The 18,781-nt window shown below is 41.5% G+C and overlaps 1 protein-coding gene across 1 annotated transcript; it reads right to left on the bottom strand.

Moving 5' to 3' along the window:
* Positions 1-97: 97 nt before the first annotated feature.
* Positions 98-2,556, bottom strand: LOC115664759 (cytochrome P450 72A397-like). The gene is made up of 4 exons (XM_030586645.2): positions 2,350-2,556; positions 1,988-2,223; positions 1,143-1,524; positions 98-693 (listed from the first exon to the last, which is right to left on the bottom strand). Exons 1-4 carry the CDS (start codon positions 2,518-2,520, stop codon positions 244-246), a joined length of 1,239 nt encoding a protein of 412 aa, XP_030442505.2. The 5' UTR covers positions 2,521-2,556; the 3' UTR covers positions 98-243.
* Between the last annotated feature and the right edge of the window lie 16,225 nt (positions 2,557-18,781).

The following is an 18,781-nucleotide window of genomic DNA, read 5'->3' as shown; positions in this document are numbered from 1 at the left end:
CCCGTGGGAACTACTCTTTTGGAAGAAACCGAAAGGGTATGTAAAAACCAGTCAACACGATCAATCCAACAAGAGCATGCTGGTGACAAGTGAAGAATTCCAAAATGAATCCGTATCGTTAACTAGGAACCACTGTTCTAGTCAAGAAGGCATATAATGTTTAAAAGACTTTTCCTTTATTCTAAACAAACAGAACAATCCGTTCTATGCACGGCACGAAGAAAACAAGAGCACAGAATCTGGTTAAATACGAACTGAGGAATTCGATCCGATTTTAGTCAAGATCAAGGGGACTCCATATTGGGGATGAATAGTGAGCATAGGAATAGGGGCGTGCTTGTAAGAAGGAGATAGCCGCACTGAGAAATTCTGCAAAATTAAGGTGAGAGCAACTTTGGCTTCAACCAAAGAAAAGTTTTGGCCAATGCAAGTTCTTGGACCCCAACTGAAAGGGAGAAAGCATAGCTTGTTCTGGGTTGCCTTTGAGACTCCCTCGGAGAATCTCTCTGGATTGAACTCTTTGGCGTCATCGCCCCAGATCTCTGGATCATGGTGGATCAGGATCGTGGGCAGAAGAAGCACAACTCCCGGAGGTATTTGTATATCTCCCAACTTGGTTGTCTTGTGAACTGCTCTCATCGTCATAAATCCAGGCGGATATAACCTGAGTACCTCATTCAGTATCATGCTTACCTGCATATAAATCAATTTGTTGTCAGCTTGTTTTCGTCTAAAAAAACATTGAGAATGCAACGATTAAATTATCTAAACCTTGCCTAGTGGACCAAATTTCTCAAACATAATATCATTCACGTGATCTATGTTGTAACTCGAATGAGAATGCACAATACATATGTCTCACTTCTATCACTAGCAGAACCTAACTTGAGTGACTATCGCCTAAATATTCCTTTTTTTTACTTTTGGTTTGGGGGAAGGCGCAGGGAAGCACATCAACAAGATTTCAAGTCAGGTAGTTACAATCTTTTCCATCATTTTTTGGCCTTTCCTTTTTGTTTGTTCTTTCTTTTTTCTTTTTCTTTTTTGTGCAGAAAATCATTTATTGGATGTGAGTTTAGAAATTCAGGATAATATGTCTTGAAATCGAGATAAACGGCAGACTATGCGACTAGAGTCCTTACAATTTTTAGTCGGCTCAACCCATCAAAATCGGGTTCGTTGTTGCCGAAAACTTGCAGGACTTCCTCTCTTGCTTTGTCTTGCCAATTTTGATACTTGCTCAACAAGATCAAAGTCCAAGTAAGCAAAACAGAAGTTGTCTCTTGACCCGCAAAGCTGAATCCTTTGCACTCTTGAATCACATCCTCTATGCTCATACCCTTTTGATGTCCAGACTCTTGAATTTCTTTCATGTTTGATTTTAGCAACAGCCCCAAGAGATCATCATCATCGACTCCTCCTTCCTTCATTGCCTTCTCTCTTTTGGTCACTATGTCTTCCAACAATCCTTTTACTTTGTGGTCGATTTCTTTCATCCTCCTCTGCAGTTTGGTTGGCAAGAGGCTGCATTTCTTTTATATACAAATTAACTTCAAGATGAATACTTTACATGTTAATTTAGTTTCTACAGTTATGCGTGTCTTGCTACGTAAATGCACTCAACCATTTTCATCCATTCTATTGAGTTTAAAAGTTGGAAAACAGCAATCTCGATAAAAGCTCGATAGAAGATTTGACAGGAAAAAATTGCAGCAAGCCCTATATACTGCCTTGCAATTACAATCCAACCACCATCCATGATTTGCAAAATCATAAGAAAATTGTCTTCAGAAACTTTTTAAGTTCCTTACGTGGCAAGATGCTGAAAGACCGGCACATGATTTGCAAAATCGGAAAGTTGAAACTGACTCCATGGATAAGGATTGAGGAAGTCAAACTGAAGTTTGTTACTCTTTTTTCTAGTCATATGCTTTTGATACAGTTAAAGATCTCGAGATAAATTATTGCTAAATCAATCTCAACTTACCTCCACCCGGGAATAAACGCAAACCGAAAAATCTTGTTAGTGAGGCCAATTTGTTCTTGTTGAAGAGGGAGGATGCTCTTGACTGCGTCGTAGGTAACACCGAAAGCAGCTCTACAGAGTACATCACCTGTCAAATGCTTGAGGTCAGGCCAAACATCCACTTCACCAGCCAAACTCTGCTTCTTCCATCCCCCAATCATCTCCTCGCAACTTGAACGTGTTGCACTCACTACAAACTGTAATCATTCGACAATTAAAAAGCTAAATGAATTGAATGTATGAAGTTTTTTTATAATTAATTACTTTAAGTTCCGTTAGATGTTGCATCTGGTCAGAAAACTATTAGCTACAAGCAGTAATACCTTCAACTTCTCATAGTGAAAAGCCGGGTTGATGATCTTTCTATGTTTGACCCATTTCTCACCCTCAACCATGATGAGCCCCGATACTAAGAGATCTTCAGTGGCCTTGGGATGTGGCTTTTCGAATTCATTGATCCGTGAAAATATTTCCTTCAATATGTCTGATTCCATGATGTTCAATACTGGCGTTGGCCCAAACCATGTAAAGCAAAGCTTCCCTGCAATAACCATTTTTCACAGACTTGATTTATTAAGGCATCAAATGGCCACCGGATTCCATATATCACCCATTTCTGTATGTCAGGTGCTTAAACTAGCAGATACATTCTGAGTACCCGAGTTGAAACCCATCCAGCATATCGATTTGCAAGAGAAAATAAGTAGTTTTAGTAGCCTTCTAACAATCGGTTACTACATAGCTGTCATTCATATGTTATGTGACTTTGCCCCTAAAAGCAATACTCAATCTTGTAAATTCTAACTTATAGCAGGATTTGGTCAACTTGATTTCCATGAGTATATCTCGATTAAATTGCTGAAAAGACACCAGAAATATATTTCTTTAGCAGGTTTTTAGCTAGAAATTACAGCTTCTAGTTAGTTGAAATTGTATATTGTTTGATACCAGGAAATTGAGTTTGTCTAATCAATGATATTATACATATGGCTAAAAAGTTCAATTGTATTTCAACTTTGATGGCATGCATACCGTATTTCTTGATGGAGTGATGAATGAAAGGCAGCAAGCGAGGAGCGATGTCGTTGGAGAAAGGAGTGACGGGTTGAGATTGGGCTTCCTTGCTCATTCTCATGTTGTCCCTGAGGTCTTGAAACAAAAGCCTGTAAGAGGTTCCATTTAGACCTTGCCGTCTCAGACATCTTTCTAGCTTCTTAGGCTTCAACCAAAACAAACACAGTACTTTCCATGCACAAGTGAAGAAGGTGATCAGAACAAGGGAGAGAACAATAGAATAAGCCAAGGACATTTCCATATTCTACATTAAGCATATGACACGCTTGCCTTCTTTCTGGGAGAGGATACAAATAGGACTCTTGGTGAACAGAAAGACGTGGTATTGTATCAATCTTTTGTTGCGTTCATCGGAAAATGGAATTCGTTGACTTGCTTTTAATAGAGGAGAATCTTCTTCAACTAGCATGTTGCTTAGTTTCTAAAAATATCACATCCTTTGTGGTCACGTTATGTGCCCATACCTCGCATTCAGATCTAGAGACATTTGCCGTTAAAACCGCTTAGTTTTTAATCCTCATTCTAGCATGCTTCGCTGGGCAGGTAACAGGTCAACTAGGTCCTTAAAATATCGTGCAAAAATGTCTCTAGATCTGAATGAGGATTGTGTGGGAAAGCAGGTGAGATGAGGGTCTTGTTTTGTAAGGGTCAAGAAGGAGGATGGAAGCAACACTGGCGACGACGACAAAGTCTAAGTTGATGCCGACGAGGTGGACGGAGTTAGATTTGGAGCGGAGGTGAGCGCCGGCGTGCAAGGGTTTTTTGGCCGAATTTTGTGGAAGAGGGGTGGAGGAGTCCGTGTTTCTTCTCAAGGCATCAGACGATTTCTATTTCTATCTTATGTCAACCGCGAAGACCAGAGATTATTACCATTGAAATTATTTCTATTTCTGTGTAGAAAATTTTTACTTCTAATTTTTGTTCCAAACCTATTTCTGGAGTAGAGATTTGTTCCAGAAATAAAGAAATGAAATTGCGTTACCAAACGAATTTCTGTTCCAAACTTATTTCCGGAACAGAAAAATAGTTCTGAACAAGAACATAATGGTTATCATGCACGCCCTAAATGGCTGGTCTTTATGTTGATGAGGGAAGAATGAACTTGTTGCATCGACCCTCAGTTGGTTTATCACATTTTTACATCTATCTATGAGATGAAGACTCATGTAGAAATCTCTATAATCAGCTTGATTAGGAGTCCTTTTCGAATCATGGTCTCATCATAAACGTGACCATTTCTTTTCTGCTGAAAATGATGCCTAAATTAACATGAAATCTAGATTCAAGAAATCATTTTCAAGTTCTTGAAGCGTCCTCTGAACCCAGCGACCGTGTGCGCGCGCACATAGAGAGAAAGCAACAAGGCGGGAATTTGATGGAACCGGTGACTCTGTTAAGGTCACGGAGGGGGAGAAAAAAGATAAGTTGGTGATAAGTCAGTCGTGCCACAAAGGACGGTTGGCATCCATGTCAGCGATTTCTGGTCTAAATTAATCGGATGGATTGAATTGGTCCAATTGAAGGTTTATAATTGGTCAAATTGAAAAGTTTATTATTGAATTGGTACCAATAATATAGATTTATGACTTTTTTGGTACTTTTCCCGCAAAATATTGTTCACACTTGAACTCGTGAACAAAAAATATCCATGATCTAATGAATTGAACACAGTTGTCAAAGTCAAAACTCATTTACTCCACCAATGTAAAAAGTAAAAACCCATAAGTATATAGAGATGACTATTAGTGTGCGTCAAGTAACACTTATCTTTATGTAATCAAAATCAAAGGGGACTGATAACCAAGGAGTATAGTTTCAAACGTCCGGGTATCTGGAAGTCATGGAACACTTGTAAACTACATGAAGCGGTTAAAAGGTTAAGTATACACCACCTTTGACATGTACAAGTAACTTTGATCGGAAGCATTTTGTACGTAAATACTGACATTTGAACTGATTATTTCCAATTTCTATGTTGGAAATTTCCCGGCACCGTGACTACTGTAACTTTGGGGAAGAGAGACTGCTTTGAATTACAATGTTCAAATGGAAGAATTTCTAACTTTGTGTGTTAATACGTTGTAAAAGAAATGAGAGTCCACGGAATATATTATCCACGTACAGGATATTCACAATTATTTTTTTAATTAATTGCTATATGTCTATTTTTTCTTATTTTAGAACGATATTTGTCCTTTAAACAAATTCAGAAAAGGAAAGTAAGGCCCGAATTAGTCCGAATCCCTTTCGATAGATTCAGCCACGTCCCATTAGGCCAGTCTTAAGTTTTAGCACGAATGTCACGGTTAAATTCAGCCAAGCAAAAAGGGATAAAAGGAGTAGCTAGTTTCAGTCGCACTACTTCAGGAAGATAGCATGGCCGGCCGTTCAATGGTAAATAGGTACTTTTGCTCGTGATCTGCACATGTTGAATCAGTGAACAAGGCAGCATGTAGAGCTGACCAATCCTTTCCAAACGTGGAGCTCATAATCTCGGCCATTGGAGAGACAGAGACTGATAATTTCAGAGCAAAAAAGTCCAGAGAAAGTGAACACAGATTCGGCTGTGGAGAAGCCAAAGGAGGGAACCAAGCTATGCCAAGAACAGTGCACGCATCAGACGCAGACAATAGTTAGTAAAAACATAGAAGGGACGGCCACATCTTACCATGAAACATAAGATATTAGCCAGAAGTTTGGGGGGACTAGGCAGCATTACTAGTCCTAAAGAAGTTTAAATGATTAACCTTTTGGGGGCGACAACACTTAGCTTGCCCCTCCATGACTCCGTAGATACTATATTGGAAGAGAACCAAAGGAGTAAGTAATCATGTAGCATCATGCATGTTGATGGCAAAAATAGTGGTCTTTGACAATGTCCCTGGCATTAACTAATCATGTTGATATAGGTTATGAGTAATTCCAATAATTTCCCAAATAAAAAGTGTTCGGTATTGATATTCGAAAATAAGATGTGCTTTTGGGGAAGTGGTCTTTCTTGAGTTTCTGTTGTTTTGTATTCAGTCAAGTACAAGTACTTGCTTGGACAAAAAAAAAGTACAAGTACTTGGATGCAGTGTTTTTTCTTTCCTTTTAATACATGATTAGTACCACCAAAAATCTTGAAATAAGACCACTATAACATCAATACCCCAAACTTGTTTTGTCACAAAAAACCCTAAATTATGTTCACTGTGAAACTATAATTTAAATTTATTTTGGGTCGCCCACCATGACGTCAATACCTTGAAATTTTTTTTGCATTACCAAAATCCCCAATGTATACCAATGTAACAAAAATAACCTCGGTCTATGTCACGACTTCCCCGAGGCTGTCTAGGCCAAGGCGTTTAAGGCTAATGAATTGCCAAGTCTAAACTTAGGACTTAATTCGAGCTCTCCCAAACTCATATCAACTCCACTTAAGGTTCAAGTTATTAATATGCAAATCAATTTTATTTAGGATTCGCCAGTAATCAGTTTAGGGTAAGTCAATTAGAATCCCAAGTAAAGCGATGGAAGAATCATCTTACATCTACGAACTAGAGATTCAATGAGTTCGGGGACTTGATTACACTAGTTATCCAACTATTGCCCTTTTAGTACCTAACCTCATTCAATTACTAATCAAAATGATAAAAGTAGCAAACTTTCAAGTTGGGAGCCATGAGGTTATTTTTCTAACCAGGTTAAAGGGAGGCAACAATCAATATATAGAAAGTGTGTAAGCAACGGCCCAGCATACCTCTAATTGTTCACATGCAAAATTGAATTAAATACGCAATTCAAACATGCAAAGCAAACAACGTGTAATCAAGCATGGCATTAATCGCACGAAAGGGTAAGGAAAGGTAATTCCATAGTTTAAATTCCATTTTTAAATTTTCGAAATTTTTTTAATATTTTTAATTAAAAAATAGTTTATATTAAAATATTATTATTATATTATATAATAAAATGGACTCGGGTCTGATCTCCGAATCCTAACCTGGGTCGCCGACCTGGGTCCACCGTTCAACCGAAACAAATAAAAAAAGGAGGGCCCGGCCCGGTTTGGCCAAGACCCACAAATCGGGTCCGACCCGGCTCTCGCACCCAAGCACGCACTGCTCGGCATGGGCCGAGAACCAGCATCCGGCCAGCTTTTCACCTGGCCACTTGCCGACGACTGCCTCGGCGCCTCAAGCCGAGGAGGCCACCTCCTGGCCAACCACCACTTGGCCAGCCTTTGCCATCGCCGGCTGAGTCTCAACTCCAACATCTCGCGCTCGAGCTTTGGCTGAGGCTTGGCTGGCCACTTTTGGCCTCCATTCGGCCTCACCCAGCCACCCAACAGCCACCACCAGAGCCACAGCTCCCCGGCCGGCCCTTGCGCCACTAGCCAAGAACCAAAATTTTCAAATCTCATTCAGACAATTTGTCGAACAAGTGGGGTGCACGACTGGAACGAGGAGTTCCCAACCCAAATTGAGGTTCAAATTTACGCCGGCGACCACGACGCATCACCTAGAGGAATACTTGGACCAAGAACAAGGATGGCATGGGCTAGAACTCGCGCGAGCCGGACGGCCGCAAGCTCCGACTTGGCATTCCCAAAAACAGGGCAAAATAGGACCCGTGTCACGCCTCGAACCCCATCGAGCTCGCGACATCCCGCTCCGGTCGAAATATTGCGACGTCCCAGGAACGCCGCCGACCCAACCCAAACATCAGAGTTAAATCGCGGCGGAAGCAATCAAAAATCCCGGACAATAAAATTGGAGAACACCAAGAAGGAACAAATCGACAAACCACCAAGCATATATTACACTTCCAAATATTTACATCATCCGCCAATACAAACCACAAAATAATTTATAAGCACGCCGAACTATAAACTCCAAACCACCAAATTATTAAGATCAGCTCTCTAGGTCAGCACTATCCAAAAATGGGACGCGCATCCTCCTCCCAGAGCTATCCCCTACGCCCTCTCGAAGGCGTCCACTCTGACTCACTGTCCTCGGCATCACCACTTGAATTCTCCGCAGCTGTCCGCTCACCCGACGACTCCGAGTCGACCTCAACCTCGACATTCAGGCGGGGCTCTGAAATGGTTTGGTTGAAACAACCATGAGATCACATCTCAATAAGTCACAACCTAAGCCCCACCTAGGCTATCACGTAATTCCAGACACATCCAAACGCGCAACCAAACAACCACACAACCAGCAATCAAACATTCACACATACCTGGACTCTCTGCATACGCACCATGCCCGTTAGCCCACAATCCCAACATACAATTCTTGCACACATGCCATCACACACTTTCCACATATCAATACACACGCCAATCATACCACAGCAGTACATCACAGCCGCGCGCGTGCCTCAATTATAAAGCAAAACCTACTTGGGCACGTCCCATACCATGCCTAGGAGATTTTACCCCATAATCGCGCACTGCATTACGCGATACAAACACACTCGCACACCAACTCACACCACGCGTCACTTTCTCAAACCTCGCACCTCAAGCCAATTCCCGCTCATTCTCAACCTTTCCACCACTACCGCGCCCGCGTAAACGCATCAGGCCAACGGTCTTGATCTCGTCGAGGCATCGACACCCCGTCGGGCCGGGCATCGTCACCTCGTCGGGGGACGGCATCGTCCCGTAAACGAACACGCCTCGGAGACGGAATCCTACACACACTTTCCTTCTACCGCGCCCGCGTAAAACGCATCAGGCCAACGGTCTTCTGATCACGTCAGGCATCGTCACCCCGTCGGGCCGGGCATCGTCACCTCGTCAGGGACGGCATCGTCCCGCGTAAACGTACACGCCTCAGGACGGACCTCACCCTGCGTAAACGTACACGCCTCAGGGTCTCACTTTTCAAACCAATCCTACATTCCAGTATCTTCGTTCCACTCAAACCACATTTGTCACACGGCCACACCTACACACTGCCAAACACGCACACCTCACACACATTTCACAATTTCACATTCTCATCACACGAACACGCCACCCAATCACACATTCTTGGCACGCGAATACAATACGCGAATGCACTATCACACCACCACATCTCACGGCCAAGCACACACTGCATATCACCAATCCACATTCAGCCCAAGCATAATCCAAATCAGCCCCACGATCACAAATCACACAACCACGTACACAATTCAATTCATAGCATAATTCCCACTGATCGATTGCACAATTCAACCCCAATCCAGTCACAACATCACGGTCCTACCCAAGCTTTCTATACCTCAAATTTTCGTCGCCAAATCAGTCCACAACCACCAAATAACCAGTCTCTCAATTCAGCCCCAAACAGCCCCTAAAACAGTCACAAAATCCCCTAAACCGAACCCTAAACAGTGACCGGAATCCCATCAAAATAAATAGTAAACGAACTCCAAAAATTCTAAATTTTGGATATGTCGCAAAACACATCCCGATAAACATTTCTTATGAAGAACACAAAATCCGGTTCAATTTAAAACCATGCCTTTTTGTCCCTCAAAATCAGACCAAAATCAGTTCGCTCTAACAGACTATTTTGTCCTCAAAATACATTTATTTCAACACCCAAATCACCTTGAAAAGATTTGAAATTTTTATATGTTATATCCAAAAATGTCCCTAACAGGTTTTGTGAAGGAAGTGTTTCGAGAATAGGCCTGGAAAAATTTATAAAAATTCGAACAGACCCGAAGGTCGGGTGAACAGTAAATCGGGCAGTTTTATTTCGGTCCAAAGATGGACTTCCGAATGGCATCAAATGATTTCCAAAAATTCCCAAATTAATATATGTTATACTTCAAAATGTTGGAAACAACTTTAATGAGGAAAACTTCCTCAAATTCGACCCTCAAAAGTTTCTACAAAAATAGCAAACCGGGTGGGTACAGTAACCGCGAATCCGCGATTCACCCCGAACCTCACGGATTCAAGCCCGAATCGATTTCTACCGAATTCCAACAGCCAAAACTCATTTCCCGACGTCTAATCCAACCCGCAACAACCACTAACAGTCATACTCAGCCACCAATAGACATGATTAACCACCAATAATCATGATCAATACCTTAATCACCCTCTAAATCCTCTAAACCATACCCGAACGAGTCCGAAAATACCCAACGTCCTAAATAGGGATTAGATCGCGACTTACCGGACTCTAGACTAACTCGGCTAGAGCGGGAAGGTGGAACGGCTGGCCGGCGTGGCTCCGGCGAAACTCCGGCGAGAGAGAAAATGAAGGAAAATGGAGAGAAAGTGGAGAGAAAAGGTGGGAAAATGGGGAGAAAATTTCTGAAGAGGGCGGGTCTGCACGTGAGAGTGAGTGAGGAGAGAGAGAGATCAGCCAACTTGGTCAAATAATTTAATTAGGGGTGCCATGTGTCAAGCTTAGGTAAAAAGGACTAAAATGCCCCTAATTAAATGGTTCCTAGTCATTCTTATCTAAAAAGAGAGGGGCAAAAGGGTCAATGGTCCCCAAGGATGCAGCTGATATTTATCCATAATTATCCCAATTTATCCAAAAAAATTTCGGACCCAAAAATTAGCCCAGGGGCAAAATGGTAATTTTCCGGTCCCGGGGCGAAATTCCAATTTTCGCACATACGCGTTCCATATGTGCGTGGCCAACATAATGTGGTGTCGGAATCGCAAAATTCACTTTCTAAGCCCTCGAAAATCAACTGCGAAGTTCCGGGAATAAAATAATATTATTTTTTCAATTTTTGTCGAAATTCCAATTTTTGTCCAAAACTGTTCCAAATGCACGTGGCCACCCCAAAATGACGCTAGCCTCGAAAAATAACCTCAAACGACTTCAAAATCCAACATTGGTGTCCACATGGGCAAAACCGTAATTTTTCCGGCCCCGGACCGAAATCTTTTTTTTTTTGCAGAAATGGGTGGCCCCAAGGTTGGCCAAGCCAAAAACGTCATCGGCCGCTCAAAATTATCACTTTTCAAAATTCTCGATTCCCGGGCCCGAATTCCAAGAAATGACTAAAATTGACCAATCGCGACTTTAGCTTATCTCTTGCTAACGGGTGGCTCATTAGGATTACGCGCTCTCAACCCGTGACCGACACCGAGTCAAATCACGTTTAAGTTTACTCTACCCGGAACGACCTCGGTTGTCATATAATTGCGAGAGTCTGTCACTAGTGCCCTTCGGACACGATCAATCAAATAGACTGGTCTCGGTTGGCTCAAAACATTCCCTCGTCAATCCATATGGTCGAAGATCGAACTCAGGTCGAGTTCTTTGGTCGTGCGAACTCAATCCCGTAATAGCCTTACCCCTAAGGTTAGCATCCCGAGAATGCGCGAGTCCCGGGTAAGATCTCACTATAGTGCATTGGTCAAATTCATTTCTTAAATCCCGGGAAAAGGATCGAAAATTCAGACTGTTACAACCCGAGACAGGGACTTACCAGTTTGGGGCTTGAAACGATGGCTGGAGGTCGTCGGCCGAAGCTCACGTGCAACAACAACACTGGCCGGGGCTTCTTCTTGCTCCCTATCCTGTCTCAACTCTCTCTCTCTCCGACTTTTATACTGGCCAGCAACCATCTGCTCGCCCCTTCTGGGCTGCTCAATCTCTGCTCTGCTCTTTAAGTCTGGCCGCGCAAAATTCGCTCGGTCGTCCGGCGGTTGCCTATGTGCTCGACTGTGGATCAGCCACCGCGACAGGGGAGGAAAGAGAGCGGAAGGGGGAAAGAGGGAGAGAGGGGATGGGCCGGGCCCGGCTCGCGTGGAGGGCAAGTGGGCTGGGCCCAGCTCGGGTGAAAAAAAAAGGCAAAAAGAAAAAGGGGGAAAGGACCGGGCCCTAGGGGAAAAAAAAGAGACGGGTGAGTCAACCTGGCCCAATCCGAATTTTTTTTTTATTTTGTTAAAAATATGTTCTAATTAGTGAAATTAATGCAAATGCGTCTAATGTCTATATGCCATGCAATTAAATAAAAAAATATTTTTGTTTTGGGGCTAAAAAATTAACTCCTAAATTTTGTACAATTAATTTTAATTGGGCAATTAGATTTTAGGTGTCAACAATCTACTACCACAAACCGCAAAACTTCGGAATCAAAAATACCCTCCGTCACGGATTCAAGTCTAGGGTATCGATGACACGAAAAGAAATTTGGGGTATCGATATTTCAATGGGCAAAGTTTAGGGTTTGTGGTGGTAGACAGAAGCTATTTTGGTCACATTTGTATAAGTTTGAGGTATTGGTGACAAGAAAAAGAAGTTTATGGTATTTGTATCACAGCGGGCAATATTTAGTGTTTTTGATATGTCATGACCATCCTTGACGTGAACCACTAAAGAAAAACTAATGAGTTACTAGGCGAGCAAAAATGCATTTGCCGCGGTTTCTCTTAGATCCATACCAACCACAACTTGGGTCTAATCCATAAAACCGAGGACAATTCCATCTATATATATATCTAGAATAAAAAAAATCCTCTTGTAGTAAACCTATTCAAATTGGGAAACTACTTAAATTATAAACCTGTTAAAACTAGAAATCCTACTCAAATCGAATTTCTTTATAAACTCAAACTCAAAACATATTCTAACAAAAAGGAATTAGAGAATTTATAGCAACTCCAACAGGAGCTTAATCTCAAGGAGTGCCTGAAATCTTTGTTTGAAAGCCGACCCGCATAGATTTCCAACTGCACCTATTGATGCAAGGTATTACGAAGACAAATCATCAGTAAATCATCAGCCCTTTTTTTTTTTGTTGGTTCTTTCCATCTTTCTTTCATTTTTATATGCTAACGAGTTATCAGCTGTTATTCTCAGGACTCGATAACTAACGCAAATAAAATTAGTCATTTGGTCATGAGATGAATCCACCTAAAAGATCTCTCCCATTCGATTAGACTGAAAGCTAGTTACTGCAACAATACCATTCACATGCTCAATAGTTCGACTGGCAAAATGTCGGCAGGTAAATTTGTTTCTATATTTGGGAACAAATGACAAATGACAACCTCATTCGCTTGTACAGGACGCAAGCAACACAGTCACTTTGGTCTTGCACTAGAATGCCTTTTGACCCGCCACGGGCAATCCTCTCCACATGAAGTTCTGGTTCATAATTTTGAATTTTTTTTGTTTTCGTTATTCCATAGGACAAAAACTGATTATCGTTTTATTCAGACGAACCTCAAGTGAAAGACTGTTACAGCAGATTCTTGTAAAAACTATGCATAGTACGAGTTCTGTAGCATTTGTGATCAGGGACATGCACAGCAAAAGCAATTAGGAGATATTTCCTATGCTGTCTTCTAACAGTAAAGTAATTCTGGTACACATGATGCAGTGTGTTAATCTCGAGTAAGGACATTCAAGGTCATCAAATAACCTCTAGGCAACATGAACAATTTATTAGGAGGCTTTGTCGGTGATGAGACAGGATACAGAACTATAAGCTTAGTTCCTCATCTCAAGAAGAAGAAGAAGAAGAAGATGAAGATGATGATAATGATGAGATCATCGTGGAAATGAGATAAGGAATAAGAAGATGATGATAATGATGAGATCATCGTGGAAAAGAGATAAGGAATAAGCATCATCTTCGACAACGATCCAACTCTATCTACAACATCACCATTTTCCATGAGATATCATAGTCAAACTGAAACATTTAGAGCCTGAACAAGATATCCTATGAATTTTTTGATTCCAAAATTCAGTGTTTTTTATTGTAGACAGAGGGAATATTCAACTGTTACAAGTTCAAGGGTTTTGGTTACACAAAAAAAAGTTCGTAATAGTACATAAGTGATTTGACAAAGAGTTTTTGGTGATATTATCCCCTTAATATAAGTGATTTCACAAAGAGTTAAAGACCCATATTTCGAATCAGAATTATTTATATAGTTTATCTATTGGCTAAAGGTGGCGACATTTCATGTGGGAACAACTCTTTTGATAGGCAATGAAAGAGTACATAAAACCCAGTTTGCCAGCTCAATCTAAGAAGTGCATGCTGGCGAGTAGTGAAGGACTCAAATATGAAACCGTATCATTAATTAGGAACCAACTATTCCGGTCAATAAGGCATCATATGTTTACATGACTTTTCCTTTATTCTCAACAGGTAGAACAAATTGTTTTATGCACGCAAGGATGCATATAAGAGCACAGAATCTGATCAAGTACGAACCAAGGAATTGGATCTGATTCTTGTCAAGATCAAGGGCCATGTTGGGGATGAAGAGCTAGCAAAGGAATAGTGGCATGCTTCTAAGAAGGAGATAGGTGCACTGAGAAATTCTGCAAAATCAAGGTCAGAGCAACTTTGACCTCAATCAAAGTCAAGTTTTGGCCAATGCAAGTTCTAGGAACCCAACTGAAAGGCAAAAAGCAGAGCTTGTTCTTGGTTGCTTTTGAGACTCCCTCGGAAAATCTTTCCGGATTGAACTCTTTGGCATCATCACCCCAAATTTCTGAGTCATGGTGGATCAGGATAAGGGCACAAAAAGCAGAACTCCTGGAGGTATTTGTATTTCTCCCAACTTAGTTATCTTGTGAACTGTTCTCATCGTCATACATGTAGGCGGATATAACCTGAGCACTTCATTGAGAATCATGCTTAGCTGCATATAAATCAATTTCCGTCAGGCTGTTTTTGTCCAAAAAGACATGAGAATGCAACGATTAGATTATCTAAACCTTGCCTAGTGGACCTAACTCATCGGACTGAATATCATTATGTGATCTACGTGGTAAGTTCGAATTAAAAAAAGGTAAGATCCATATGTCTCACCTCTGTCACTAGCAGAACCTAACTTGAATAATTATCAACTAAATACTCTCATTTTTTTGGTTGGGGGGAAGGGGAAGCGAAGAACAGAAACTAGATTTCACGTCAAGTGGAAATATTCCAGCGAAGACGTTTCCAAGGTCTCCTCTTAATCTAACACAAGAAATCTAAAGCTTGCAGATGATGAAGGCAAGATGATCCCGGATGTCCCAACCGCCAATGCCAGAGGTCAAAGTGTGCACCTGGTATGGTGGTGGATGTCAAAGAAGTGGGTTGGGGTATGGAAAGGTAGTATAAACCACCGTGCTGCTTACCCATCTCCTCGTCAAGATTGGGTCTTAAAAAAGGCAAGTGTCAAAGGTAAATGTAATATTGAGAGAAGTGGCGGTAGTAAGATTATTGATTGAAAGAAGATTAAATCGAAATTGGGGAATAAATAAAACATGATCAAGAATTAGATCTGGTATTAGAGAAATCCACCCAATTCATTGAATAGAAACCACAGTCCCATCATGAGGGACACAGGGTTGGAAGTTATATTATCATAAAATTCAGAAACCAAGATTGCATCACAAGATATACGAGCCGTCGCACCATTCAGGATATTTGTGCTTCTTAAAACACATCCCTTCCACAGTGAGCACAATGTAAAATGAGTTTGGGAGAACCCATAGGTAGAGAAGTGCGAGTATCATTAAGACAAAGCGCAGCCATAGTAGTAGGATCGGGAATAACAGTGCGACTGTCTTGAATAGTGCGCTATCATTCCTCTTGTAATAGTAAGGCGAATGCTCTATTGACGGTAGGGAGTGGATCCATAAGGGAGATCTGACTCCGAATCGCGGCATAAGATTCATTAAGCCCTTAGAGAATTCTTATAACGTATCCGTTTCAAAAAACTGTAGCAGGGTTGACATTGCTCCACAACTACAAGTTGGCAAGGTTTGGTACGACAATAGTTCGTCTCGATAGGATTTAATCACAATCTAAATTGCAGATACGGAAGTTGTACCTTCTTGGTGTGTAGATAAAGTCCTACGGATCTCAAAAATCCTAGGAGCATTGCAAGGGGAGAAGTGCTCGTAAAGATCATTCTAGATATCATTTGTTGAGTCATGCCAAAGAATGCTATGTGAGATCGTTGGTATAGTAGAATGAATCAACCAAGACCTCACCATACTATTGCAACGTATCCACAAGGATAATCCGAAAAGGTTGAACCAGGACGCAGCAAGGACCCATCAACAAAGCACAGTTTATATTTCGCCTCAAGGGCCATGAGCATGGCGCGATGCCATATTGGATAATTGTCTCTATCTAAAGAAGGAGAGACTAGAGGAGCATTCGGATGGTCACTTAAATGAAGAAACTATAGAGAATTTACATCAATCTTTGGAAGAGACAGCGGAAGTGTTTTGATCGGCCATGAAGAAGAAACTACATGGGGGTCGATATTTGCTCTGATATCATGAGAAAGGACACAAAATGGAAGATCCCAATGTGAACCGGTTCAATTTCTTGTATTCTAAATGTACATATTTATAGACCATTCACAATTAAAATTCCTAAATTTATTCTTATAATTATGGTAAGTACAACCGAAAGATTGAACAATGCCATGGTAGCATGTGATCATGCTAAGATATTTAAAAGTTAAATATCATTTGCTATTTATTTTGTGAAATACATCATCTTACTAAAATGAGAAAAAAAACAAAATTTTCTAACATAATATATGTTAGTGATTAAAATGAATCAATTTTGATTTTCTTAGCATGTATTTGTTAGGATCATCGTTTGGCTAGTCTCTACAGGAAAATGGGTAAATCTTTGGGCCCATCGCACTGTCACGAAGATGGATGATGTCGTTCTTGATTCCAAGATTCAAGAGGGCAAACTTACGCTTATTGATCAAGGCGACTAAATTGTCCTTGTTAACAGTAATTTTACCCGCAAAACATCCTTTCACAGGTTTTCTTTGGAGGGTGCACTTTTTCTTTGGAGTTCATAAGATCCCCGAAGCCTACGTTTGGTAAAATTCCACAAAAATAATATCTAGGGTTAATACCACCAAAAACCCCAAACTGGTACATGTGTGACAATTTTACCCCGAACTTTTTTTTTTACCACCAAAAACCCCAAACTAGTACACATGTGACAATTTTACCCCGAACATACCCAAAAAACCCCAAACTGGTACACTTGTGACAATTTTACCCTGAACATATTACAAAAAACCCCAAACTGGTACACATGTGACAATTTTACCCTGAACTAAAATTTTAATATTATTTTTTTTTTATTTTTTCGAATTTTTATTAATTTTTTTGTTTTTTCTTTTCTTTTTTTTTCTTTGCATCTTCAACCTCGGCGCAGTCGCCGCACCAGCGTACGGCCGGTGGGCGGCAGCTTCCAGCGAGTCGGCCCGCCGTACTGCCGGCAGGGCCGCCCTCGCGGTGTCGGGCGAGGCGACCCTCGCACCGAGTCAGGCGGTGCCCCTTCTAGGGATCGCGAGAGTGACCACTCGCTGCGTCGAGCGAGGCTACCACCGCCGGCATCGGCGAGCCCGGCCCTTGCAGGCGGGCGAGGGCGGCCCTTGCTCGACGCGGCGAGCGGCCCGCCGAGGCGAGGGCTGACCCTCGCTCGACGCCGGCGAGAGCGGCCTGCCGCTTTGAGTCAAAGTGAGGCGGCCCTCGCCGGATACGCGGCGGCGGCCTCGCCGGCGTCAGCCGAGGCTGTCTCGCCCGCCCGGGCGAGGGCGACCCTCGCCCGACGCCGGCAAGGGCCGCCTCGCCAGATCCGGTGAGGGCGGCCCTCGCCTGCGCCGGCGAGGTCGAGCCTCGCCGGCGGGGCCGACCTCGCCGGCCAGAGGTTGAAGATGAAGAAAAAAAATAAAATAAAAAATAATATTAAAAAATTATTAGTTCGGGGTAAAATTGTCACAGGTATACCAGTTTGAGGTTTTTCGTGGTCAAAAAAATAGTTTAGGATAAATTTGTCATGGGTTGACCAGTTTGGAGTAAAATTGTCACAGGTATACTAATTTGGGGTTTTTGGTGGTAAAAAAAAAAGTTTGGGGTAAAATTGTCACAGGTGTACCAGTTTTGGGTTTTTGGTGGTAAAAAAAAAGTTCGGGGTAAAATTGTCACACATGTACCAGTTTAGGATTTTTGGTGGTATTAACTCTAATATCTATACTGTTAATAGTAAATTTCTTTTGTGAATTTCTAGTAAAATATCTAAATTGATCGTAACTCTCCTTTGCACTTGGTAAAGTTTCGAGACCTATGTCTCCGTAAATTTCCTTACTCATCGTAACTTTTCTTAATTAAATGATAATTTGATCACGTTTTCGTCCGCAACTTTCCTTTTAATGTCCGGAAGTGACGACGGAAAATCGATTTTGCAAAACAGATCCGGCGGATCACATTTTTTCCCCATTTTATCCAACGGTCCATCAGGTCGAATGCAGGACCGATTCCATAAGACAGAGCTTCGACTTATGAAATTTCTGTCGCTATCAAGAGGTTTTGGCCACAACAAAGTTGTTTTTATTTTTATTTTTTTTTGCCGAGCAGTAAAGTAGTGTTGGAAACGCTATTTTTCCTAAATTTTTGAAAAATCACTCCATTGCAATATTTATATCAACATATATAAATATGAAGGTAAATAATAAAGTAAACGTCAAATGAAAACCAGAGAAGAATAACGCAAAAAGAAAAGGCTCCCAACCGAACAGAGACCCAACCCAAGGGTGTCAAATGAAACCAGAAAAACTTACGCGGGGTGCAAAAGTAGAACTTCCAACAAACTTCAGGAGCGAAAACGGAATTGCCAAAATTTTTTTTGAAAACTCCCATTCTCCAGCACATATATATACAAAAG

This window comes from Syzygium oleosum, unplaced genomic scaffold (assembly GCF_021117445.2).
Source record: "Syzygium oleosum isolate NSW1041296 unplaced genomic scaffold, Sole_v2.1 Sole_v2.13, whole genome shotgun sequence".
Lineage (NCBI taxonomy): Eukaryota > Viridiplantae > Streptophyta > Magnoliopsida > Myrtales > Myrtaceae > Syzygium > Syzygium oleosum.
The sequence above is the reverse complement of the archived record's forward strand: the minus strand, read 5'-3'. Positions and strand labels throughout refer to the sequence as shown.